The sequence below is a fragment of the Anopheles stephensi genome, chromosome 2 (genome assembly GCF_013141755.1).
Source record: "Anopheles stephensi strain Indian chromosome 2, UCI_ANSTEP_V1.0, whole genome shotgun sequence".
Taxonomy (NCBI): Eukaryota; Metazoa; Arthropoda; class Insecta; order Diptera; family Culicidae; genus Anopheles; species Anopheles stephensi.
The window spans coordinates 25,657,350-25,683,139 of NC_050202.1; the positions used below are offsets into that span (position 1 = coordinate 25,657,350).

At 44.6% G+C, this 25,790-nt stretch overlaps 2 protein-coding genes across 6 annotated transcripts in view; one reads left to right on the plus strand and one right to left on the minus strand.

Moving 5' to 3' along the window:
• The first annotated feature begins 264 nt into the window (after positions 1–264).
• LOC118505925 (EH domain-binding protein 1) lies at positions 265–16,935 on the plus strand. Of its 5 annotated transcripts, none has more exons than XR_004905468.1 (12): positions 266–1,807; positions 5,781–7,193; positions 7,271–7,473; positions 8,067–8,689; positions 10,772–10,870; positions 11,121–11,504; positions 11,650–11,773; positions 11,835–11,931; positions 13,237–13,425; positions 13,509–13,594; positions 13,666–14,226; positions 15,509–16,935. XR_004905468.1 is itself a non-coding variant. In XM_036042422.1 (12 exons), the coding sequence occupies exons 2-11, from the start codon at positions 1,704–1,706 to the stop codon at positions 13,588–13,590; spliced, it is 3,318 nt and encodes a 1,105-aa protein (XP_035898315.1). In that variant the 5' UTR covers positions 266–1,151; positions 1,275–1,703; the 3' UTR covers positions 13,591–13,594; positions 13,666–14,844. The 5 variants fall into 5 exon arrangements, 4 of the variants coding, with proteins under 4 accessions (XP_035898317.1, XP_035898318.1, XP_035898315.1 ...); XM_036042422.1 differs by lacking the exon at positions 15,509–16,935 and having other exon boundaries at positions 266–1,151; positions 1,275–1,807; positions 13,666–14,844; XM_036042421.1 differs by having other exon boundaries at positions 13,666–16,929.
• Positions 14,865–25,790, minus strand: part of LOC118505926 (protein stum) — a 33,537-nt gene continuing 22,611 nt past the window's right edge. The window contains exons 6-11 of the mRNA XM_036042426.1: positions 20,151–20,556; positions 19,842–20,083; positions 19,655–19,769; positions 17,780–17,878; positions 17,483–17,705; positions 14,865–17,401 (exon numbers count right to left, since the gene is read on the minus strand). Of these exons, the coding sequence (XP_035898319.1) occupies positions 17,259–17,401; positions 17,483–17,705; positions 17,780–17,878; positions 19,655–19,769; positions 19,842–20,083; positions 20,151–20,556 (1,228 nt within the window). The 3' untranslated portion in view covers positions 14,865–17,258. The remainder of the gene's footprint in view (positions 17,402–17,482; positions 17,706–17,779; positions 17,879–19,654; positions 19,770–19,841; positions 20,084–20,150; positions 20,557–25,790) is intronic.

The following is a 25,790-nucleotide window of genomic DNA, read 5'->3' on the forward strand; positions in this document are numbered from 1 at the left end:
TTCGGAAAAAGAAGATTTTTTATAAAGATGGGCTCTATATGGATACATTACTCAGCAAAATAACTTCAAGTGAATTCATGTTTTTTATTACTTTCAAAATTGTCAAGCTTAGAAGTCGTTGTACGGCAAAATAACAATTTCAAAATTATATTAAAATTAATCGCTCCACCGTCCATGGTTCCACTCCCACTGTCCAGCTTCCATCTGACAGCGAAGCCCGATAGCTGTCTCACTCCAGCGCACACCGACTCACTTTCGCACACAGCCCATTCCGACACTTTTTTCCTGCTTCACACGAACTGTCAAACAAGCAGCTAGCAAAGTGAAGAAATTGTGCAAAAAGATTATGTTGTAAGATCCTCTCCGCTGTGTGCCTCCGTTGTGCTAGTTTTACCGATATTCCTGTGCATTACCTTACACTAATTACAAGCTCACCGTCAGTGTTTCGCGATTGTTATACAGAAGATCCTTTAAGAAAACCTCCCCGCAGCCAACAGTGTGCGTGTGTGAGTGCGTTATGGTTTAGGTGCAAATCAACCCCATCATCATCGTAACCCAGGGGGTGCGTCTTCATTCGACGGGGTACCTTTTCGGGGGCAGCAAAACGTACACCAGTTTTAGCACAAAAAAACTGTGTACAATGGCATTGCAAAACCTTGCCAAGTGTGACCGAGGTCGGCGGATGGCGTAGTAGCGCCGCACGGCAACGAGTGTTTGTGCCGAAGTGGCAGTGTGTGAAAAAGCGTGAAAAGATGTGAAAAACCGCAACATCTTACTAGTGGTGTGTTTTGGAGTACGTAAAACCAGTGCCCTTCTGCTTCTAGGAAGCTTCCCCGAAGCAACATCGAAGATTTAACAATTGAATCCCTGCGCTGCACCAGCAGGCCTGTGGGTCAGGAAAAACACAACAACCTTGATCCGTTGCCGTCTGTACGTCAGAGAGCGTACGAGCGTTGGGGTGGGTGGCCCGGGCCAAGGTCCACGGGCACAGGCAGGCAAATCACCCAACCAGAGCAAAAAACGCAAAACCACATCGTAGTAGTCAGTAGTCGGCGGCAGAGTGGTGGTTGCTTTTGGCTGTTTGGCGAGCCAGGAGTACGGTCAAAGGATGCGCGATCGCGTGTTTGTTTACGGCATTACCAAGGGCCAAGGTGTGTAGAAAAATAAACAAAACGCACCTCACGGCAGTCCCTGTAAACCGCCCTCGAACGTCGACAGGCCCCCCCGTACACATAGTAGCTGATCTGATAGAGTAATTTGATCTTTGCTAACAGATTATACTAGAGCTTAACAAGGGAATGTGTTGAACGCCCGATAAGTGAAAAGCCGTGTGAAACTGGATGCCTGGTATGTGTTGTGTTAGAACGAAAGTAAGAAGAAATTGAAACACACAATCGCAGTCGCAGCCGCTGTTACGATTATTTATCGCACAGCAGAATTGAGGTGCCAATCAAAAGCGCATTGCAACATTCCTAGCTGCTGCTGCCCTTTTTGTGTAAACTGTGTGCGATCCAAAATCAAGATTTCAACGCTTTCTAGCGTTCTAGAACCGTAGTGAAAATGCACGGCGCAGATGAACAGCAGCAGCACCAGTGAGGCTAACACAGGAAGCTTAAATAAAACAACGCACGAAACGCACGCACGCACGCACGTATCATCTGGACTAAAGGCATCATCACGACGGTTCGATCCGGGCGAGCAAAATGGGAAGCGTGTGGAAGCGGTTGCAGCGCGTCAACAAACGGGCGGCCAAATTTTCCTTCACCGTGTCCTACCATGAGCTGTTCATGGAGACGACCGCCAAATGGTAGGTGTTTAGCTTTCCATCTCCTTCTGCACTAATAGAAAGCATTTCGTTTCCTTAATTGTAGCCACAGCGAGCCTTTACCCCGGTGGCACAGGCACGAAATTAAATGTAACAAATTGATTCATTACGGGAATGTTACAGCCGTTACTTTGTTACTTTGTTGGCTGCTTACCTTTAAGGTATTTCACCCACCACAAATGACAGCAGGGCTTTCCGTTTCGTTACCTCGAAAGCCCTCTCGCGAAGACGTAATCGCACGACGGCTCGGAAATGAACATCATAATTTCCTATATCATCACCGTCGTCGTCATCGGGCGGAACAACGCTCCCGCGTCATCGCGCCTCACGTCATCGACGTGCGGTTGTTCGGCTGTAGGATGCAGTTCCGTCGCGTCTTGTTTTGTTTATCTTTGGCCCGTCTTGTGAAACCTCCCTTCTTCGTTGTTTTTCGCACCCCCGTAGAGTCTCCACGAAAGGGGAGCCAAAGGGGTTTTGTGTTATTTTCTTTCCACCCGCATACGGCGAGCAATCCGGGACGGGGGTCGGCAAACATACATGTTTGTGGTTCATATCTGTTCATGTGCGGACGGCTGCCGTATATAGTATTTTTATCTAGTTACATATGAACTTCGGTCAAATAGTAACCTAGCAACATGAACCGTTTGCAAGCAGCTAGAAGCGATCGGGAACAAATACAACTGTTGTGTTTGTAAGTAAATCCAATACGATTTTTATACTTAATGTATATGCTTTTAAGCTATACCAATTGTTCAAGCGTGCTTTGCTTATCCCTGAACTGGAGTTCTGTACTGATCCGACTCATGTTGGAAGATGAATTAGAGCGAACGCTCCGGGGCCGGCAATCCTCCAGTGGGAGGGATGGAGTTAGTCGATTTTTTATTTTTGGATGATGACGCGTGTATAAGTTACCCTTGGGGCTTCGCCGTTTTCGATGGATGGAGCTACATGGCCCTCGGTTGTCTTTAGGGATTCCGTTCGATGCACATTGTGTTTTTTTGTGTGTGTTTGCGGTCAATTTATTTTTATTTCCAAACCGAAGAAAGAACGAATTGAGCGATTATTATTGCTCGGCGCAGCGGTAGTATTGTGCAGTTTGGGGCAGGCTTGCAGTTTGTATTTATTTTTATAAATTTCGGTTTTTCATTTACGTCTGACAGCAGGAAGTATTGATTGCATTTTGCCCGTCCTTTGCGCGCACGGGATTTCGTGCCTCCGAATGCATTTCCATTAGCGGGCGCGTCCTTGTTGCACGGATTTACCCCGCACACCGCACGGTGGTAAAGATGATGAGATTTTCATGTTCATTTGGTGCTCCATCAATCCGTGAATAAAATATGCATCGCGCTTCTTCGACCCCACCATTGCTGTGTTTGTTATAAAAACGAACAAAACAACACTCACAGACCGCATGATGCGATCGTCTACTAGCATGCTGGAATCGACGAAATAAGCTATGAATTTCCAATGTATTCCAATGCCACCATCTCAGTCGGTCGGTGTGAATGCGCACGCTATACTTGGATGCATTCCTTTGCGTTCCGAACCGAACAGCACAAATCCTCCCTTTACGGGTCAGAGGCCTTCCGAACCTGCAATCGCACAATGCATCGGCCTGCGTACAGTCAGAGAGGTCATCCGATGCGTCGTTTGTGGTTAATTCATTATCATCATTAAGTATATGTACTGGCGCAAGGGAGAGACATACGGGCCACCACGAGACGGCGAATCACTGTGAGTGGAGCGTGTGGAAAATAGAACAAAGCTACGGCTGCCCTCAGTGATTGTTGCTTGCCGTTGCCTGCTGCCCTATCGCTTTCCGGAAGCCACTTGAAGTTGACGGTTGGGAGAGTATTTTTGACTTACTTTTATCTTCGCCCCCGTTTTGCTCTGGGGGGAGCGATAAAGAATGAACGATGAAATGAATTGTAAGAATCAGAACTAATACCACTTACTGGACAATAGTCTTTGGAGAATATAGGGTTAAAGTAAAATTATTTTTATTTCTTTTAGATTATGTACCCCAACACAAAACTTACGTTGACCATACGGCGTCAAGCCGTCATAATTGAAAATAAACAAAATAACAAAACTTTCGTTGCAATTTTGATGAGGACTTAATGTCGCTACAACCTCAGTAGTTCATGTGACTTGCTGCTTTAAAAAAATCCCATCCCAACCGCCTCCTCGTACGCAGGGCTGACTACTTTGCTACGGGTAAAACCAGTCACAGAAAGCCAGAAATGGCAGGCCAAGACCTTTCGAGGTTGTAGTGCCACCGAAAAAAAAGAAGAAGCTTGAAAAAAAAAACGGGAATTAATGGCCAGCAGGGTAGAACAACTGGAATTAAACACCATTCATTCCCTATATGATACTTACTTACATGCTTATCAGGCGCTACAACCGTCTTGAATTGCTGCAACAATCCTCGATACCGCTCATGGTCCAGCGCCATCGTATGCCAATCGATTATCCCGGCCGTTCTGGTGGACGTCATCACTCCATCTCAATTTGGGCCTACCACGCCTCCTCTGTCCGTGTGGACGGCCCAGAAAGCCCCTACGGGTTGGGTAGTCCGGTGTCATTCTCATGACGTGACCAGCTCACCGGAGCCTGGGCGAGTCTTATTCGCTGCACGATGGTGAGATCATCGTACAGCTCGTAGAGCTCGTCATTTTAGTGGCTGCTCCATTTTCCTTCCACGCATACGGGGCCAAAAATCTAAAAATCTGCTCATCTTCCTCTCGAACGCGGCTAAGAGGGTTCCGTCAGTTTTGGATAGAGTCCATGTCTCAGAGGCATATGGAGGAGTACTGGGACTTATATATTATGTACAATCCCAGCTTCGTCCGTTGCGACAGGTATTTAGAGTGAAGAAATTTCCTATATGTGTGATAAAAAAACTGTCTGTGTTGAAACGGTTCCAAATTCTAGAGAGGCACAACGATGATTTATAAACTAATTTGTACCTCATAATGACTGACATTTCAAGGTATTCGATGGAGAACGTTTCCTCCTTCGCCGAAAAATATGTTTTGACATTCTGTTTTAGAAATAGAGACCATTAGTAATATTCTTTCTTTCCTTATCGACCATTTCTGGCTTGATACTGCATAGTTGGATAGTCAAGCCTCACTATGGAGGAACGGTTCGGATGGGATTTGAACCACGGTCCTGCCACTGTCGCATCTACCACCGGACCGCCACCGGACTGCGAGATCTTTTTAAAGATCTTGTCTTAGTGTAAAGTAGTAGTTTCTTAGATCTTTCTCACAGCTCTTCCTCGATTAAAACGCCAATTAAATGCTTTCTTCAACATTTGATTACAGTCATCAATGTAATGAAATCTGCTATGCCGATAAGAAGAAACGGTATTGTTATATATTTTCTTTTGAGGTCCTTAATACGTCTGATGGCCAAAAACTGAGCGTCGATCGCCTCATTATTCTCATTAGGAATTATCCTGGTGGTTCAATTGAATCTTTTGAAGCATGCTAACAATATTTCCAGAAATCTCGGTCCAAGACATTTCGAGGTTGCGGAAAAAGAAGTTACGAATCAGTGAGATGAATAAACTTGTTTTTAGCTTGAACAATCTCTTCCCTATTTCCTATTCCAACGGTTCTAATTGTTTCAATTATCCATCGGCGCTGAGCTGTTTCTCTTCGTTCTTTCCATCTCAATGACCGATTAATTGAATTTCCTAACTGTATCACAGTTTGTACCATCTCACCCGACGAATCAAATTTTGCACATTGCGCAAACCCCTCAATCAGCGGAAAACAAATCAATTAACCGTCAATCGACGACTTGCCACCGGCCGAAGGCGACATAGCGCAGGCACGCGCTTAAATTGCAACAACAAACAGAAAACCTCGTCCCCACTCGGAATTGATTTCATTAATTTATAACCCGCACTTTCGTTGCTCGTTTCCCTTCGTTTTGGTTTTGGCAGGCGCCCCAATAAACTGCACGTCGTGTGGACACGCCGTTCGCGACGCGTCCATTCGAGTGCGCTCGAATGGCAACCGGATCTAATCAACCCGCTCAGCAGCACCATGTCCTGGCCGATGCCGGACAACCACACGATCGCCGTAACGCTCTTCAAAGACATCCGGACGCACGAGCTGGAGGACAAAGATTGGACGTTCGTGCTGGAGGATGTATCGCAGCTCGGGAAGAAACGGGCGCTGGCAACGGCGACGATCAACATGCGCAAGTACGCAAGTATCGAGTCAACCCAGCAAACGTTCACCCTGCGATTGCGTCCCGTTTCGAAGAAAATATTAGCGGCCAACCTGGAGCTCACGCTGAGCTGTGTGTTTCTGCGCGAGGGTAAAGCGACCGACGAAGACATGCAGAGCATTATCTCGCTAATGTCCGTCAACAACGTGTCGGACATTGCGCCGCTCGACGATCTCGAGGACATACCGGACCTGGAGAATTCGATCGATTTTTCCGAAAACATGTCCGAGCTAACGAACCAACTCGAGCAGCTGACGACGAGCCTAAACAGCTCGGAGCTGCTAACACCGATGAGCGGTGTACCGTCGCTACTCTCCGACGATCAAACACCGATCGTGTGTGGATCGCGCGAAATGTTCCTGGATATGTTGCAAGGCCGCGAGGACGAAGCAAAGCGAGAACTGGACGAGAATGAGAACAAGCACTCACTGCACCGACCGAAAGAAGAGGGTGGTGAGGCGGGTGCACAACCATCATCATCATCGTCTCCTAGTCAGCGGGAAAGCGAACCCAGCCACATTATCCCGGAAACGGTACGTGCGTTAGCCGAGCGGGAAGATGAAGAGGAGGACCAGCTGGACAAACAGCTCGATGCGTTGGGTGTGCTGGAAGATGAAGAGGATAATGACGATGCGTCCGGCCGCTCAACACCGATCGTGGCGGCATCCCATCGTCTGCCAACACCGGAACCGATTGCAATACAAACGGAGAAGAGCTCGTCTCCTCCCGAGCCACCGCAAGCTTCACCCTACGATGGCAAGTCGTTCAACAGCAGCCGGTCCGATCTGAAACCGCTTAACTTAGTCAAGAGCTACGATCACGAACCGAGCGAGGGGGAGAAGCACAGCACAACGTCTGCCTCCGAACAGGAAGCAGCAGACGAAACTGCGGATGTGTCGTTGGTTCCACCGATACGGACGGTACCGTTGCCACTGTCGGTCGGTGGAGAACTGCTAAAACCGCTCGGCACATTAAAGGACAGTACGCCGGGCCAGGATTTGCTCGAATGGTGCAAAGAGGTGACCAAGAACTATAACGGCGTGAAAGTGACAAATCTGACGACGAGCTGGCGCAACGGGATGGCGTTCTGTGCGGTGATACATCATTTCTATCCTAATCTTATGTAAGTATGCTAATGGGGAGGGCGTTTGCCAGGTTTGAAGGTAAGAATTTACAAATACTTTAATTACTTCTTTCCAGTGACATGACTAAACTATCACCGGGCAATGTGATCGAAAACTGTCGAACGGCATTCGATGCGGCAGAGAAGCTTGGCATTCCGAGAGTGATTGAACCGCGTGATATGAATTTGCTCGCCGTGCCGGATAAGCTGGCCGTCATGACGTACCTTTACCAGCTGCGAGCACACTTTACCGGTCATCAGCTAGAAGTCCAATCGATTGGTAAGCATCCTTCGGTTTAGCATTTTGCAAGAGCAGCGATATGGACAGCAATATTTTAAGTCGAAGATGGACAAAATGTTTGCGTAGCCGTCCTTCTTTTCTAACACTCTAATTACCCATTTAAGATGGCAGCGTTGGCCCCTGTCGGGCATGTGGCCGTGTGGCTGAACAGGCAATAGGTTCTTATCAAACGAAGAATGCCGGTGACAGTGGAGGAGGTACTGCGTGACTTTGGTTTTTGTTCGCGTGAACACAAGTTTTCTGTTTGCTGATATGAGTTGAATTATCTCAACTTCCTGCCGAATCTGGTAAAAAGGACACACACACCAGGTTCTAATGTAGGAAGGATTTGGTTTGAGTTTCCAGTCATTCATTTATGAACACTTGTAGACAGACACTGCAGACAAAACCCATGTTGAGAGTGCTGATTGGATTGTGATTTTTAGTGTGCGTTCAAACGAGCTTCAAAAATAACACTTAACGCGTCGAACGAGCTTAGTCATATTAATCTAAATCATATTTTTATACTAAATTTTATTTGCTATAACACCATAAAAGAGCGCCACTAATTTTAAAGGTGTCTATTTTTGCAGGTGAAACAACGGACGATTCCAGCTACGTGATCGGCAACTACAAATCCGACAAACTGTGTAAAAATCTGCTCAACCTAACGGACATCATCACGCCCAATAGTGACGATGCGTTGGGCTCGAAGGCCGATTCGAAGGCGGCCCTGCTGGCCAACTCCAAACACTTGCTGGGACGCGTACTATCCCCAACCAAAGATAAGCTGCCCAACTTTCCCTTTAGCCTGCTGGACGGGCCACTCGGTCCGGGTCATGTGGCCAGCAATGGGCCCACCAATGACGAGCATTCTAACAGCAGGCAGCCAACGAACGGTCTGACGAGTGGCCATCAAAGCAGCGCAGATAGTAGCTCCACCGCAGTAAGCGAGGAAGAAAGTACGGACCATCACCACGTTGCTACGGCGGTTGATAGCAGCAATAGTAGCGCGGCGACTGTCAATGGAACAAGCGCTAGTCCCAAGGAGGAGGATAGTGGTAGTACGGAAACTAGTAGCACCGCACCGGAGGATGGAACGTCCTCGTCGGACTCCCAAAGACGTGCCCAAATGGAAAGCAAGCTGCTGCAGTCCGGTGGTGATGATGAAGAGATTCAAACATTACCTCAAACGTTGGACATAAACAAAGCGAACGTAAGTAGCTGCGGTCAGAGGCATCGCTTGCGGTGTGAGAAACCCCCAGAAGAGTGTTTGGTTTTCGAGATTGAGTTTTTTTGTTACAAACTTCTGGGAATTGCTTTTGTTTAGCAGTTGTATTTGTCTTTTGTAGATTTACCATAAGCACATACACAAGTAAGTGCGTGATTTTGGGTGCAGTTTTGATAATTTTTCTTTAGAATAATTTTGTTTTTACGTTTTGCAGGGTTACTCAGGCCAGTTCATCATTGTCACACAGCATTAAAACGCTAATCCAAAATCGTGTAGGCAATTGGACTTCGTTAACCGTTCTCGACATGAGAAAACAAACTTTCTTCTCTGTAAAATCCCAACTCGATTATGGTTAATGCCTAGTTGACGGAGTTGTTTTAACACATTTTTTATGTGCGGCTTGTACTACTTGGTTTCGTACTACAATTTCCGTATTACACCTGTTTACAGTTACAGTCGAATCGCTCACGGTTTGCATCGACTCACGAGCTGCTTGCTTCGATTTGCGTGCCGTTTCCATCGAATGCGCGACATAACGACCGAATCACATGCCGTTACTATGGAATCACGTGCCAATATAAATGGATTTTTGCTTGCTCCTGTATGAAGCATTTGGTGTATTGAACAGACCGGTTAGGTTGTTACTCTTAGAAAACATTTCGTCGGCATTTTTATACGAACAAACGGCTAATAAACCGTAAATGACGAACAAATGTGTAGTACAATACCAACAGCGAACAGTAGCGATACACAAGACTAGTTTTTCAGAGTTTAGTGGTGATCTATACATTAAACTAGCGGAAATGAACGGGTTCCAACAGCGAAGAGAATTTAGAAAAGTTCATGAAGCTATTAGTTTACATTTTTCTTTTTCAACATTTTTCATTGAATTATATGAAATAGTTTGTATGTATCGTTCATTTTTGCTTTGACACAATATGTAAAACACGTGAAAAATAGTGAAAGAAAAAAACTATTGCTTCGAGAGAAGAAGCGAATTTGAAATGTGCTAACTTTCACATATCCATACATACCGGCACGTGATTCCATAGTAACGGTTCGACCATAGGGTCGCTCTTTCGATGGTAATGGCACGCAAATCGAAGCAGGCAGCTCGTGAGTCGAAGCAAACGATTCGATTGTAACTCTAAATAGGTGTATTTCAATAGTTTCTAATCAATTTGTGTGATCCTGTGACCGAGATGATTTCGGAACCGGTCTTCACACGACAAGGCCGGGGTTTAAATCCCATCCAGACCGTCTCCCCGTACACAGGAATCACTATGCAGCTGCGAGTAAAATAAAGAAAGCCAGAAATGGTAGGCTGTGACCTTTCGAGTGTGTGGTGTCAAAGAAGAAGAATGCTTTAAAGCCAGGCTACATTATGCGAGATTCCAAAACTATTTCGCTTAAAAGGGGGGGATTGGCGAAATTTTTACGTCAAAAACATCTCGGTTCATCTAGCCGTGTTGTTTAGAGCACTTCATGCTATCTCTCTTCAACCGAAAACTACCATGGCAACGCATAGAATGTGACAGAGAGGGCTAGAGAGAAGCAAAATCTTTCCGAGTTGTCAGCTCTAGGAGGCGAAATCTTTTCGACGAATAGATTTCGCATAACTCCCCCTTTTTAGCGAAATCTTTTTGGCATCTCGCATCATGTAGCCTGGCTTAAAGAAGAAGAATGCTTTACGAAAATGGAAAAGCGTTAAAAATTCTCAATATCGAACCACGCAGTATAAACATGCTGCTAAACAGCTCCGTCAACTACATATTTTCCGTTGTCGAATTGGGATTTTAAGGAGATGAATGTTTGTTTTCCTTGGTTGAGAAGGTTCAAAGAGGATAAATTGCGTATACGATGTCGAATTGGCGTTTAATGCTGTTCCACACTGTTTAACACTATAACTAGCCTGAGAAACCCTGCCATGATTTGCTCAAAATACTCTTCTGTACATATTCTATGTGCAACGTTTCAATACGTAAAGCGGGTTTGTATTGTGTTTTTGTTTTCCTGTTTGGTTTTTCTTTTACATTTTTGGCTTTGTTTTGCGGTTCCTGATTTTAGAAATTGATTTTACGGCACAAAGAAATGAGCGAACGGGCCAAGCTCATGATAGAACGGCTTAGATCGTCGCACGTAGATAGCAAAGGTGACAAGGATGCAGTAAGTGTTTTGTTTGTTTTTTTAACCTTTTTTCTTCGTTTTCTTTTTACTTGTTTTTCTGGATTTTGTTTTTTTTTGTTTCATTTTGTAAATATTTACTTATTTTTTAAATACATTTTCATGCAATAGAAGCTTTCTTAATGCTTCTCAAACCATTCATGAACATGAAATCATTTTTGCTGTAGTTTTACTAACCTGAGCATTTTGTTTGCCCCATTTGCTTCGTTTGTCGCTACCCATTGCCCAAAAGGCCGAACGACAGGCTAGGCTGCGTGAGGAGGCCCGCAAGTTGATTGCCGGTGCGAAGCTAAAACTGTCCGGCCTCGATTCGCCATCCTCACCGACGAAGCTGTTTCCCTCGTCCGGTGGTCGTCAGCCGGCACCGCTTTCCCCCGATCGGGCCATCTCACCCATCAACAATGGTTCGGAGTTTATCTTTCCCACCGGTCATCATCATGCGCACCGGAAGGATGTGCTTTCGCCCGGCCAGCAGGATACGAATGGGAAGGATAGTAATGGTCACAACAACTACAAGACGGCAGACTCTAATCACCATCTGCTGAAGCGCGGTACACCGTCGCCGAGCAAGTTGATTGAGTTTATGGGACCAAAGAGTGACGATGACGGTGGACAGGTAGGTTTTTGAGTTGCGGATTGTTGAGTTCGTTTTGAGCGAGTGGTTTGTGTGTGCGTGACTTATAAAAAAATGAGTACAAAGGAGGGAAAGTTGTGCTTGTGTTTGGGTTGATAAAATTTTGTGTCTTTATTATCCCTAACAGGTGGAACGTGTAAACTACATTCAAAGTGAGCTTAACAAATTGGAACGCGAGCAGGAAGCTATCGATCTGAAGGCGAACGCTCTCGAGAAGAAACTACGCGCTGTGATGGGTGGAACGATGACTAGTGAGCTTATCTGCACCAAATTGAACGAATGGTTTATTAATTTAATTTCTTTCTATTACAGACGTTTCCGAAACCGAAGACCAACTGATGTCCCAATGGTTCACGCTGGTGAACAAAAAGAACGCACTACTTAGGCGGCAAATGCAGCTTAATCTACTGTGAGTGTTGACTGTCTGTGTGTGTGGGTGACTGATCGATAAGACCACCCTTCTATCAAGTCTTCACGACTAGCTTTTGATCCCTGGTAGAGGTGGTCTTATCGATCGGCTCAAATTTCCGTAAATTTTTTTAACATCATTTCATTCCCAAACGCACAACTTCCTCCAACCTTATGCGTCTTGTATCCTCTGCTCGATCGAACATGTTATCCGGTCGTCAAACGGACGTCGTATGACTGATGTGCTGATTGCCAAACTTGAGAGACTTGGTATCGAGGGTCGATTACTGTCCTGGCTGAAGACTTACCTGGTTTCGAGATCGTATAGAGCTAGAGTTTCGCCTGTCCGACTCCTTCGTAGGTTCCCCGGGTGTTCCACAAGGCAGCGTCCTTAGTCCTATTTTATTTCTGTTATTTGTTAATGACTGTATCTCCATCCTTCCCGCCGAAGGTGTTTTTGTTTTACGCAGATGATCTCAAGATCTTCCTTCCTGTGCCCTCGTCTGCTGACTGTTGTCTTCTCCAATCTGTACTGTAATTCCTTCTCTGTTTGGCCTTCTCTGTCGTAAAAATGGCCTACTCCTCCTTCTCGTTTTTCGTTTAGTTCGACGAAACGCTGTCCTTCAGTTCCCACATTGCTTATGTTATCAGCAAGGCTAACAAATCACTCTGGGTCTGAGCATTGGGCTATCGTCCGAAATCTGCTTGAAGTCCCTGTACTGCTGTTGGGTGCGATCCTCCTTGGTATACGCGGCTGTAGTCTGGTCTTCCCCAGGCTCCACTGCGATGGCCCGACTGGAGAGCGTTCAGCGTAAATTCACTCGTGTAGCTGTTCGGCGCTTCCTTAACGGTTATCATCTTGCTCTCCCTCCCTATCCAGTCCGTTGCCGTCTTCTTGGGCTAGAAACCATTGAGGATAGGCATTTCCTTATCCGTGCCGGCTTCATTGCAGGTCTACTGTTAAATGAACTTGATGTCCCTTCCCTCCTGTCTACCATCCCTCTTTATGCTCCTTCCCGTCGCCCCCGCGATAGACCTTCCCTTTATATCCCATCCCGCCACACCCGCTACGGTTCGAACGATCCTCTGCTGCGAGCTTTATCGGCATTCAATAAGTGCTGTCACCTGTTCGACTATAATGTCCCCCTGTCTCGTGTTCGTGTCCGTCTTCGTGAAGTCTCTTCCCTTGCCACCTAAACCTACTGTCATCCTCGCTTTCCCTTTAAGTGTAAAAGATTATTGTTAAACCATCATCATCATCAATTGTCCGCCAATTATTATTATTATTCCATATCTTCTTCAACAGTGAACAAGAGAATGATCTTGAGAAAAAGTACGAAATGCTTAACATGGAGCTGCGAGCCGCCCTCTCGATCGAGGACTGGCAAAAGACGGAGGAGCAGCGTGAGAAGGAAGCACTGCTGCTGACGGAATTGGTAGCGATCGTCGACAAACGGAACGAGCTGGTGCAGAACTTGCACAGCCAGGAACAGGCGTAAGTGGTCACGGGAGGAGTTCAAACTAACACTCGTTACAATTTTTGCTTTATGTGGGATTTTTTTTTTCTTTCTTCTCCAGCATCGAGGATGATGACGAAATTGAAAGGAAGCTAGAGACGGTAGATATTAACCAGAAGGACGAAAAGTGTGTCATCCAGTGAACTGGTACGTATTTGCCGTACACATGTTTTTTTTTCTAAATTTAAATTAATTTACATGTTTAAATGCGTTTTTAGACTTCTTCTATCCCTACCATGTTCGGAGGACGAAAGGACTTACACACGCAACATCCGACGCTCGTACAAGTACAATCATCGTTTAGCACACGACGTGACACGATACACATACCAGCAGCCTACATAGGAGAAAACACATACAACTACAAGTAGAGGGAGAGAGAGACAGAGAGAGAGAGACATTTCCGTTCCCGGGTTTTGAATTCCGTTTTGCGTAATCAATTCCGTCCGTTTGATATACACGCCGCGTGCCGTGCGCGTTTTTTGTTTTGTCTGTGTGTGTGTTCTTTAGTGCGTGTGTGTATAATATGTACAAGTGCTTGTATTCATATTGGACAGCAAATGGTAGTTGTGTTTTAAAGGATGTGAACCGTATCGTATATCAACCCTTAATCGTCTCGCAGATTGATCGTTTCATCCGCTGAACACCTCGCTCGCGATGCAATAATGCTGGTGTGGATGTGAGTTTGTTGTGTGCCAGTTTATATCAAAGAACGAGCAGGAACAGGCTTTCCTTTCAGTGGACGAATATCTTACGTGTCATGACAAACCTTTGTGTGTGTGAGTGTGTGCCCTGTACCGTTCAATGTTCCATATTAACAAACCACTTGTTCGGCATTGTTTCAACGTACAGATGAAACGAAACTCTGCTACGCCAAACTAAAATTGGGTCCCAAGTGCAAACGCTTCTATTTATTGCAATAATACATTAGCTGTGTAGGTTTTTACTATTAGCTTTCCGTTATCGCGTTCACGACCGATTTGTTTGAGTTGTTCGTATTCTTTTGGGAATGATAGGAAGCGATACCCGGCAAGAAAACGGGGGGAAAAGAGCGTCACGAACAAGTGCACTACTAGGAAAGTAGGGTCAACAGAGTCAGGAGGACGAGGGCTAAACGCTAAACTAAAACAGTAACGTAAACTTACTCAAAGTGATATTAGTACGAGAGGCAAATCGAGTGAGCGTTTTTTACACCTATATATGATTAGAATCGTTTTATTACTAATGCCCTCGGTGCTGCCTTTTCACCGAAACTAAAAGGGAGATGGCAGGCCGCGTGTGCGGTGGGGGAAAAACCCCATCCTAGAAAGGATTTCCATTTTATCTATCTTATTGAAGGGCTGAGTAGCTCTATTATGACTAGCTTTTCCTCTATCTAATGAAGTAGTTTTCATCAAGTTTTAGTATTCTTTTTTTATTTTTTGGATCACATTGCGGATTATTTTCTTTGTTCATATATAAATGTAGTCAGGTTACAGGTCAGGTACAGTACGGGGAAGAGATTTTGTGTGGTGGATGTTGTGGAAAAGTCTGAACTGCGGGCTTAATATCATTCAGTCTGTTTGGGGTCATATTTCAGCTTACCATCTAGCGCACTTGTCAAAAGCAACCAGGTCTGTAATGCACATTTATCACCCCAATCTCTGCTACACCATATAATGCCGAGCAAAAGAATATTCTAGTCATAGCGGAAGGGAAATACCAATTGTTTTTTGACCACGGAGAAAGAACTGGTAGAGGGAGGGTTTACTTAAAGCTTTCAATTTATAACTCATTTTTCTAACTTACTGGTGAATGGGAGCATTTGGTTGGATGCCGCTTTCTGTGAGAGGTTAAACGATTAGCATACAACTTTAGTAGGATTACTACTGCTACTACTTATGAGCTTGCGATTTTCTTCAAATTCAGCTTACAAGCAAATGGGAAGAGATCGAATCGAGCAATGTGGTACAAGAGTGTTTATCCTACAGCCAAAGAAGACAATGATGTTGTGCACGGTGGAGGGAGTTTTGAAGTTGAATTTTTCATTTTTTTAACTACTTTAATCTGTCAACTGTGAAGCGCTCAATGTGAAAGAGATTTTTAAGCTAATAGTAGGATCGAGATAATGATCATCCCCCACCACACCACGATTCAGTTCACTTTACTTCGGCTGGCACGAAGAGATAACCACCAAGATTGATGATGCACTACCTGAATTGAGGCAGAGGCGAACACGTTCGGCTTGCTTTACTTCCCTGCCGATCGACGAATGGCAGATCACGATGGGCTGCTTACGTACCGGTACTGTTTACCCACCTTTAATCGCTCGTTTAGAAACTAGCATTTCACAGCTCATGCTCACCATTCGTTTGCTAAACACTACTCAAACTGTACGCGACAATAGCTATGTGCAGCGATCCCCGCACACCAGCAACCTGGTTGATGAACAATCTGTATCTGCTAACGTGTGCGGACATCTCCGTAGCTAAAGTATAATCATCATAATAATACATCCCGAATACGGTAAGCTCCAAAACAGGGACTACCAAATCAGTAAATTATTATCATCGTAATCAAACCCACAACCGTCGAATGGCTTTCAATCACCCGCAACACACACACACGCAATCGGAGAAAAAACTCGTTAAAATAATGCAAAGGAAATTGGGAAATTAAATAAAGCAGCGAACAGTAAGGTAAAACAAAGTATGACTTTGAGCCTTATTGGTAGGCTGCGCACTAGCAGTAACGGAACAATATATGCATAGAGTAAGAGGATGGAGCTAAAAATCGAATAGAAGCACATTGTCTCTCATATTGGCGCCCAGGAAGCGGAAGCAAGAAACGGAATGATGAAAACATATTTTTAGACATTAGCAAAAATGATGCAGAAAACGGCACGCCGTAACGCCACATTTCGATCGCATAAACCTAATAACGCTACACATCACTGCGGAGCACATGAGCTAGAAAAAACGTCTAGAAGGAAAAAGAGAAACCCCGAAAAGATGTGTAAACTAATCGGCGGAATAGTACGATGGCGATATTTTTTTGGAACTAAAAAACTAACAACAGTGGAAAAAAAAAACAAAGCTTAAACCGATAGGAGAGCAAGGCAACTGCAAAGGTGATTAAGATAGTAGAGGAAACCCTGGAAGAAAGGAGGGAAGATTACCATCACAGAGCTGTATTTATATATGTATGTATCGTATATATATACACCAACACACACACAACCATTTGCGTACTTCTAGAATGAGTATATATATACTTATACATAAAGAAAGGAAACAAGAAACCATATACATATATACATATAAATATATTTTTTCTCATACTATATTCATACACTCATTTCGCTATGAGAAGAGACGCTATATGTAAATTGTAGGTTTCCCCTGATCGAACGCACCCAGCGCCAACCACACAAGTGTTTGCGTGACAGCGGACGGGAGAAAAATTGCTTGCGGGGTTGTAATAAATCGGATGCAGAAGAAAAACAGGAAGACTGGTCGAAAGCTGGTGTACCGAAGGAAAGAAAACGAACAACACCGAGGTGCATGGTTTTGTGTAAAAGTTAAAAGACTTTACTTTATTCTTCCCAAGTAACGCATTTAAACACAGAGGATAGGAAAGGGAATGGAGAGAGGTGTGTGGGTGTGTTTTTAGTTTTTCCTTTCCGTGTTTTTCTTTACATCACCTTAACAAACTTGTTCCTTTCGTCGCAGTCATCTTTCGGAGTTACTCTCAAATGTACAAATGAACGGCAGTACAACCGCTTTCCTCATGCTTACTAAATCACTGACGCGATCCATCTGGGAACCTACACCTACCGACCCGTTTCGACGTCCCGGTGCGTTTTGGACACTAGCGCCACCGGTGGATTGGATGCACCGGTCCGGTTGGAGAGTGTCGTCTGCTCCTCACCCTCCTCCTGGGCCGCTTCCATCTCAAGAATCTTTCGATGTTGTCCTAAAGAAGTGAAAATCGAAAAAAAAAGATCTTAATATAAAAACGCAAAAGCGAAAATCAGGGACCAAACAGTACACCTACTTGCCAACCGTATCATGATCGTGCCCCACCAGATGGCCCATCCCCATCCGACGACGCAGAAGATGATGGTGAAGCACTGCGACACGCCAACGATGCAGTTGATGATGAACGAACCGATGCGGCCCTTTATCGAGTCGTGCTGGGAAAAGCGTGGCTTACCGATGCACAGGCACAGCCCGCCGGAAAGCACCGTCCCGGAACCGGGCACGACTACGTTTAGGAACTGTGGATTTAGTTGAGTGAAGCGATAGTTTGTTAGTGGTACGGAATACGGAAACGCTTTAGTAGGCCACTTACCAAACAGAAGTAGGCCAAACAGATCGGAAGCACCGGTATAGCACCACGCATCAAAGAGGAGTGCTCGACCAGTGACATATCAATTTTTGGCCGCAAGTCCTGGAAAAAAAAGCGCAATGGCTTGTTAGCTCACAATTCTATTTGTCAACGACCTCATCAATGTTCTTTCTATGAGTGGACATTTCTTCTATTTGATCGAGATCTTCGATTCATTGAGACTCGACTATCCTTTAGACAACAATTTTGAGGAGTTGAGGAACAACATTTGAAGATTTGTTCCACGAAGACACATAACGTATGAAGCGTCTGATGTATGTTCTATTTTACCCCCTGATGGATGTCTCCTGTACGCTGACGACATCAAAATATTTCGTACTATCTCTTCCTCTGCTGATTGTCTACTTCTTCAGAATTCTTTAAATCTATGTTCTGATTGGTGTTCGTCAAATTTTCTCTGTCTATGTCTCGATGAATATTCTATCATTTCCTTTACTCACTCTTGTATTCCTGTTACTTGTCACTACTCTTTGTCTAATACTCGTCTTTTACGTGTTTTCTCTATTCGTTATCTTGGGGTTATACTGGATAGCAGGTTGAACTTTAAGGAGCATTTCGACAATCTATTGTTAAAAGCTAACCGCACACTTGGTTTCATCCTTCGTTTAGCGGAAGAGTTCAGTGATCCAATTTGTTTACGCACACTCTATTGCAGCTTGGTACGCTCTCATTTCATTCTCAACCGTATTGAGAACTTGCAAAAATATTTTACAAGAGTTGCACTCAGACGGATCAATGGTAATGTATCAATACCTCGCTACGAAACTCGGAATCGACTCCTTGGGCTAGATTCCTTAAATGTGAGACGCCACACCGCTCAGGCTTGTTTCGTTGGCGCCATGCTTTGAGGGTCTACTGATGCTACGGATCTGCTTTCCCTTGTCTGTTTATATGCTCCTACCGCGTCATTCTTTGTCCTCCTAGAAACGCGTCATTCTTTGTATTGATTCAATGACCCACTCCTCTCTTGTTTCAGATGGTTTAATCGATTATATGTTCATTACGATTTTAATACCTCTGTAAGCTCCTTCCGGTCTCGTGTTGTATCCTCCCTTCATGTCAATTAGTATTTTTTTTCTGTTCGCTGCCTTATCTTCTTCTTTCCTTTATTCCTCTCCAGCTTTGAGCTTTCGGTAGTTTTTTCTTTTTCCTGTTTTTTTGTTTTCCTGTTGTTGTAATATTGTGTAATTTATTAGCTGTTATGTTAGGTTCACTAATCTTTATTAAGCCAGGTAGCAGACAAATGTAAATGAATAAATAAATAAATAAATAAATAAATAAATAAATAAATAAATAAATGAAATGTTGTATTCATCGAGAAGCCATGCATTAAGCAAAGAATAATGGGATCTTTTGTCCAGAGCTAGACTTACCACCTAGATCGAAGAAATCATTCAAGATATTATGAATCCAAAACAGTTAAGTTCGGTTAGAGTCCAAAAGAGATCTAAGGATCTTGATTTGTAAACCTCCTCCAATACTTGTGACTCTAAAACTGAGGAACGACTAATAGCCTAAGTCACGAAAGAACTAAGAGCTTGTTTCGGCGACTACAGTGGAGCATCTCTATCATGATACAGCTTCATAGGATCAGGCTTTCCCTCCGCTTCTGAACTCTGGATTTCATTGATGTTGAGACCTGCCCATCGGATATCGTGCTTATTCTAAGTGTGTATACTCCTCCTCTTCGTAGACTTTCTGAGAGATCTCCAATCACGATCGGCAATTTTTTTTTAAATTCAACCTCACTATCGCTCTATGTGCGCCAATTTCCTCCCTTCTTCAGTAGTTGTTGGGATAACACTACAAAAAATTTACCTCCGGTGGAATCGTTGGCGCAATGCTCTGCTTCTTGCTCAGATTGCTCGTCCGCCGGCTCTGGTTGTCACCCTTCTTCTTGCAGCACATCATACAGCAGCTCAGACAGTTGAAGCTGCAAAAACCCGAACACCACATTTCAACAGTTGAGCTAGTGGGGAAGTTCAGTGGACACAGGATCACTTACGTTGACTTTACCGGAACCTTCTTCTTCGGTTTCGCCTTCACCTTCGGCCGCTGGCGCTTGAAGCAGAAGCAACACTTCACCGTCTCCATCTCGACCGGTTCCTCCATCTTGTGGCGCTTGAGCTGCGTACCCTTGCCGTCGTCAGCCGGTTTCGGTCGGCAGCAACACAGCAGCTTACTCCAGCACGTGCGACATCTAGATTGATCTTCCGCCGGTGGATCGCTATCGATCGAGGAACGGGGCTGTTTGGATTAGTAGATTAGTAGATTAGTGAATAGTCTCCACCTGATTCGTTTAATGCAAGCGTACCACCAGCTCACGGGACTTATTCCGACGACAGCTGGCGCAACAGTTGAGTGACTGCCAGCAGGATGACTTTGGTTTCGATTCCGCTGCAGCCGGTGCACGCTGTACGATCGCGGTAGATTCCGGTGCCGTCTTCGAGTTACGGCACCGTCGGCAGCAGCCAAACAATCGGTCCCAGCAACTCTTGCCCGGTTCCTTGTCCGACGTCGCCTTCGTCGGGCCCTTCTCGTTTGCCAGCTGACCGTCCGCTTTACGCTTGCCGAGGCGACTCCGACCACCTCCGCAGCACGACGAGCTGCAGCTCCGGAAGCATCGCCTAAACGGTAGGCAGGTCCGTGTCCAGCAGGGTGCACAGCCGGCACAGCAACATTTCGAACACTTGAGCTGTTCGTCCTCGTCAAACTCGTCGCTACAAAGAGAGAGAGATACGCAAAGTTTGGTTAAAACGTTACAAGGAATGAAAACAAACGCACACACACACACAGGAAGCCCTCCAAGAGACTGTCACCAAGTGTTGAAACGTTTATTGCTTCCCGTTCCGACTCGCGTACTTCCGCCTTTCCAGTGGCCAAGTGTCAAGTGGAAACAATTAAAATTTATTGTCCATTCCACTGGTCGGTCTGCACGGTGCCACGTGATGCGAATGCGAATTTATGCGAGCGTCCCTGAACGGGCCGAACGGCTTCCTGGCGGGTCACACGTGCGTGCTCCGGACTGGACGGTTACAAGCGAACTGACGGAACGGTTGCCCGACTCACGGGCCCTACTGCTGCTAGCCGCGTGAAGCGTGTGTGCATAAAGCACGGCATTGCTGTCGCGTAAAACCGCCAGAAGCAGCAGGCTCAAGGACGGTGGGACCTTTTGCGAGGGTCCTTTTTGTTACTCGTTCTACCCTTCCACGTCATCGGCATTCAGTTTATAGCGAACGAAGGTACGTAAGATGGAAAAATACCGTTTCGGTATGTTAAAGAAATCCTTGGCTGGGTTGGGGGACAGTCGGCATTGGTTTGACTTTCGCTTCAACCTCACTAATCAGGCATGTGTTGTGAAACTATGCCCTCCAAAGGCTGTGGTGCAATTCATGGAATGCAATTCATTTTTGGGGTCATGTTTTTTCGAGCGTTACAAATAAATTGCCGACATCTGCCCCGCCAATAAACTAATCACCTCCGCTTCTTTTTCTTCAAGCTGGAAGCTTTTCTATTTTTACGGTAGCCCCAAAACTTTTCGGTAGCTTCGTGCTAGGGATAACAATGCGCAACGTGATGTGGTGGACGGAAGCGCGTTATAATTTGACAGGACCGTAAGATTTGTGAGGCAATAAAATCACGCAATAAAATGAGCCGATGGGTGAAATAGCGCTCACTGCAATGCTCATTAGTGGCGTAGTGTGTTTGCGAACGTGTTTTCCTGTTGCTTTTGTGGTGAGGCTATTTTAAAAAAGTTTTATTGCATTTAAAAACGAAATGGTCAAAGAAATTGCTTAACTTTCTTACGTTATTTTAGGCCTTTTCTATTTTCTTATTGGCTTTACAATATTAACATCGGCTTTTCACACTTGAAAGAATTCTGGAATGTTTCTAGATAACATTCAAGCCCCAAAATTATAATTTACTACCTTCAAAGTTAAGTATAACCCTATCGGATCAAAAACCTTCAATTTTGTTGGCACTTCAACCTCGATAAGTCTTGGTATGCCATTTTTGGCTTTCTTCTCTTAATTTACCCCTAGCTGGAGAGTTAGTGAATTGGCCGGCCACATATTTGTTCCTCATGAGCTCCTAAGTCATGCTTTGAATGAGATCAATTTTAAACCTTTTTCAGAATCAAAATAAAATAACAAACATCATTTGGCTAAGCGCCTAGATTTATGCAATTTTCAAGACAAAAATGTAATAATACATCACAGGCGGTTGCACTAGATAAAAGATACCTAATCAGCAAAAAATCCCTCAAGGATCAGTTATCCGACAGTCCTATAGTCCGTAACACAAGTATCCCTTACAACTTCAAGAGGCCTCAACCTGCCATTTCTGGCTTCCTTGACTCCCTTATTCTTATAGTCAATTCGACGAACGAAGAAGCGAATGAGGTCTTAAAGACCCGAAGCCTCTATAAATAAATGATTAAAAAAAATCGACGAACGGTGGGACCGGTCTTAGATGCGACAGCGGCGTCAGATTTCACAAAACCGGACTGGGGCTCAAATCTCATCTGAGCCGTTCGCTCATACTTAGGATTGACTATTCAACTGTGCGGCCGCAATAAGTCTAGTAAGCTAACAATGGCAGGCATGACCTTAAGAGATTGTTACGCCATGGAAAGAAGAAGAAGAAGAAGATCTCCCAAGCCATACCTTGGTTAACATAAAATTTTAAACCTTTTTCAAAATCAAAATACAGTAACAAACATCCTTAAGGCGTTTTATCACCCCAGCAAAAAATTGTCTCAGCGCTTATAATTATGCAATTTGTTTGACCAAAACGTAATCATCACTAATCGTAATCAAAGGACATTGATTCAGCCAATTATCCGCCAAGGATTAGTTATCCGACGGTCCTACAGTCCGTAACATAAGTATCTTTTACAACTTCAAGAGTTAAACCTCTTTTCAACCTACCATTTCTAGCGTCCTTGACTTCCTAATCCTTATAGCCAATCTGTCGAAAGGGAAGACGATATTTACAAGATTCGTAACATAATTATTCGAATGAGCTTCCTCCACCTCCCGACTGCATCCGATCTCTCTCAGGTCTGACACTACTTGAACCAGCCAACGAGCTCGCTGCGCACCTTCCTGGTAGGCCATAACTCCGGCATCCTCATCACAGCTTTGTCCACTCAGCTCAGCTTAGCTTCTTTCAGCTCAGCTTCAGCTTCAGCTCAGCTTAGCTTAGAAGCCGGACTAGATGGGATTTGAACCCCGGTCCAGCCGTTTGAAGACCAGCGCCGTTATCGCCTCTGCCACCGGACCGGCCCCTTAATCTCCCCCTTTAGTTTGTTTTTTTTTTTTTTAATAACAGTTTTCGTCAGTTTTTACGTCAAATTTTTAGGTCATTATTGTGAACATTATAGATTTAAAATTATTTACACAAACTTCAAGTTAACAAGAAAAAGGATGTAAAATGGAAGGAGAAATTTGTTTTCGTTACAACTTATCAGAATAATTATTTTAATCATCATTTTATGAGGGTTTTTTTTCTTGAAATAAGTGCTTGCACAGTTATGCTACGAACTGTTTTGTATTTGTTCTAGTCCACTGTCCGAAATGAAGTTCTTTACCTTAGTTTGTTCTTTTAAATTCAGGTTGACCGAACAATAGCTTTACAGTCAAATATTCAGCGTTGATCTACACAGTTTAATACAATTTAAACACGCTTTTCATTCCAATTTCACCACCATTGCAATCAAACACAGCACGTGGACATTAATCTGAGTACTAAACCTTTGTTTGCCTTTCGTTATGTGGCTATCCGCTTACCGTTGTTCTTCACCTGCTTACCACTAAAAAGTAGCAGTAAAACAGAAACACGCGCGATAAGCAAGCATCTTTTCCCGTTCATCGAAAGCCCAACACACACACACGCCCGTTCGACAATAGTTCGCCTTGTTAGAGCACACGCAACGCAAGGCAACTTTTCGCTTATCTTCACCTAAGGATGAACCGATTTACCTGTGCTTAATAAGAAGCTTCTTCAGTAGCGATCTAGTACAGGCGCTGCCTAATCTCAATTAACACACCACACCAAACGTTCCCAAACGACGCAGTATCCGTTTACCGAAATGCGCACCGGTCCAAAAATAGGACTCTCCCTCTCTCCCTCTCGCTCTCTTAACTCGATTAAGATCCGGGTGAAAGGAAGAAGAAAACAGAACCTAATGGAGCCTATTTTAAGCAAACCACTAATCTGTACAGCAGGGCGGTAGAATTTTTATGAAGCCCTGTTGCGACTTGTTGGGAAGCACGCCCGTACGCTACTGAACGCTACTTCGAACGGGGTTGATTAATCCGCATCCGTCTAGCGATTTTTTTTTTCGTTTAGTTTGCTCCCCCCACTCACACACACACACACTAGTATATAGAAATGGTTGGTGGACCCCGTTTTGCTAACCTGTGCCACGTACGAATTAATTCACTCTGGCTATCGTGCAGCGAAATGCTGTACACGGAGGACTCTCTGCTGACCACCGGTCGGTTCCCATCGTACGCTCGTTCCCTCCTCATCGCTCCGGTCGTTCTGGTGGTACAATATCGTCTTGTTGCGTTGCTTTTTCACACACACTCACACACCCACTTTTGTACACAACTTTTATTTTCTAGTTTAGTCCCATTCCTTCCGAGCACGAGCGAAAGGCTCGGAAAAATTATTCGCCAAAGAAGCAAGATATCACACCGGAGCGATCTTGTGAAGCGCGTCGTTTGATGGGCAAAATAAAAATGAGGTCGTCAATGGGAGGAGCGGGAAAGAGTAGGAAAAAAAGCACGCAATACACACTTAAACCAGCACCGGCACTAATACAGCTACTCGGCAAAGGCTTCGCGCACACGTTACAGGTTTGTTGAATAATTATAAAGAAAAATATATAATCACACCAGCAAACGAGAATGTTGCTGAGAGTCGCGCCAGCCCGGCTTCTAAGTAGAGCAATGGCGGACGGAACTGTCTTATCGCACCGAAAAGGACGCGCTGCACGTGCTTTTTAAACTGCAAGTACAAGCCCACCACTCTAATACACTATCGTTCTGCGCTTAAGACACCTCCAAAATAACACGAGTGACATAAGCGATAAGCATCGTAGCTCGTAAGTACGCGTTTGATCAAAACCAGACCACTCAAAGTCAATGGTCAAGACACCAGCAATATGCACTCGGCGAGGACGAACCGACCGGCCCGGTGTTTGTGGTTGGTGCGACTGTAAACAGAGACTCCAAGCGACAGTGCCGAACCTTGCCCTGGTGAACCTCTTCGGTACCGTTCTAGCCTCCTCGTGCCGATTACGTCTTCGTCTAAGGACACACACACACCTTTCCACTCTTCCGTCCTTTTTGCCCGGGTTCTTTTTTTTTTGCACACTCCTAATCAATGCAAAATATTGAATGTATCGTAACAACAACAGAAAAAAATCGGGTATTTTAAATTCAAATTTGTTACAAGACCAGCTTTCAGGACGAAGTTCTTTTTTTTGTTTGCTTTGTTTGTGCAAATCTCTATCCCGTTCTCGTTCGAACGCTTACTGTGCCTGGGAACTTTTTATGCTATGGATTTTTCTGTGCGCCTGTTTTGTGTTATTTTTTGTGTGTGGTCCATCACTAATGGTGGGGGGAAAATTGAATAAATTTCCACCTCTCTTACTGCTGGCTCACTCTCACTCTTTTCTTTCCCGGTGCTAGGGGTCAGTACAGTGGACAGTGGGATCAACTATACTTAAGGGGCAAAGACTTTCCCCGTTTTTTTAGGCGGGGAAAAGAGAAGGAAACTGAAGAGGATGTGGATAAAAAAGTAGGTGGAAAATGTTAAAAAAATAATTCAATTTTTCCTATGAATTGTAAGTAAAATAACGCTTTGACGTTGTGCACGTGCCTGTCAAAATCGAAAAAATACCCACAAAAAAAACTCCTGAAATTATGCAATTTGCATATCT

Excerpts from the sequence above, each read along its gene's own strand:
- LOC118505925 (XM_036042421.1), top strand. The coding sequence starts at position 1,704 with ATGGGAAGCGTGTGGAAGCGGTTGCAGCGCGTCAACAAACGGGCGGCC. Across the intron at positions 1,808-5,780 it reads ATGGAGACGACCGCCAAATG|GCGCCCCAATAAACTGCACG; the intron begins GTAGGTGTTTAG and ends TGGTTTTGGCAG. Across the intron at positions 7,194-7,270 it reads CATTTCTATCCTAATCTTAT|TGACATGACTAAACTATCAC; the intron begins GTAAGTATGCTA and ends ACTTCTTTCCAG.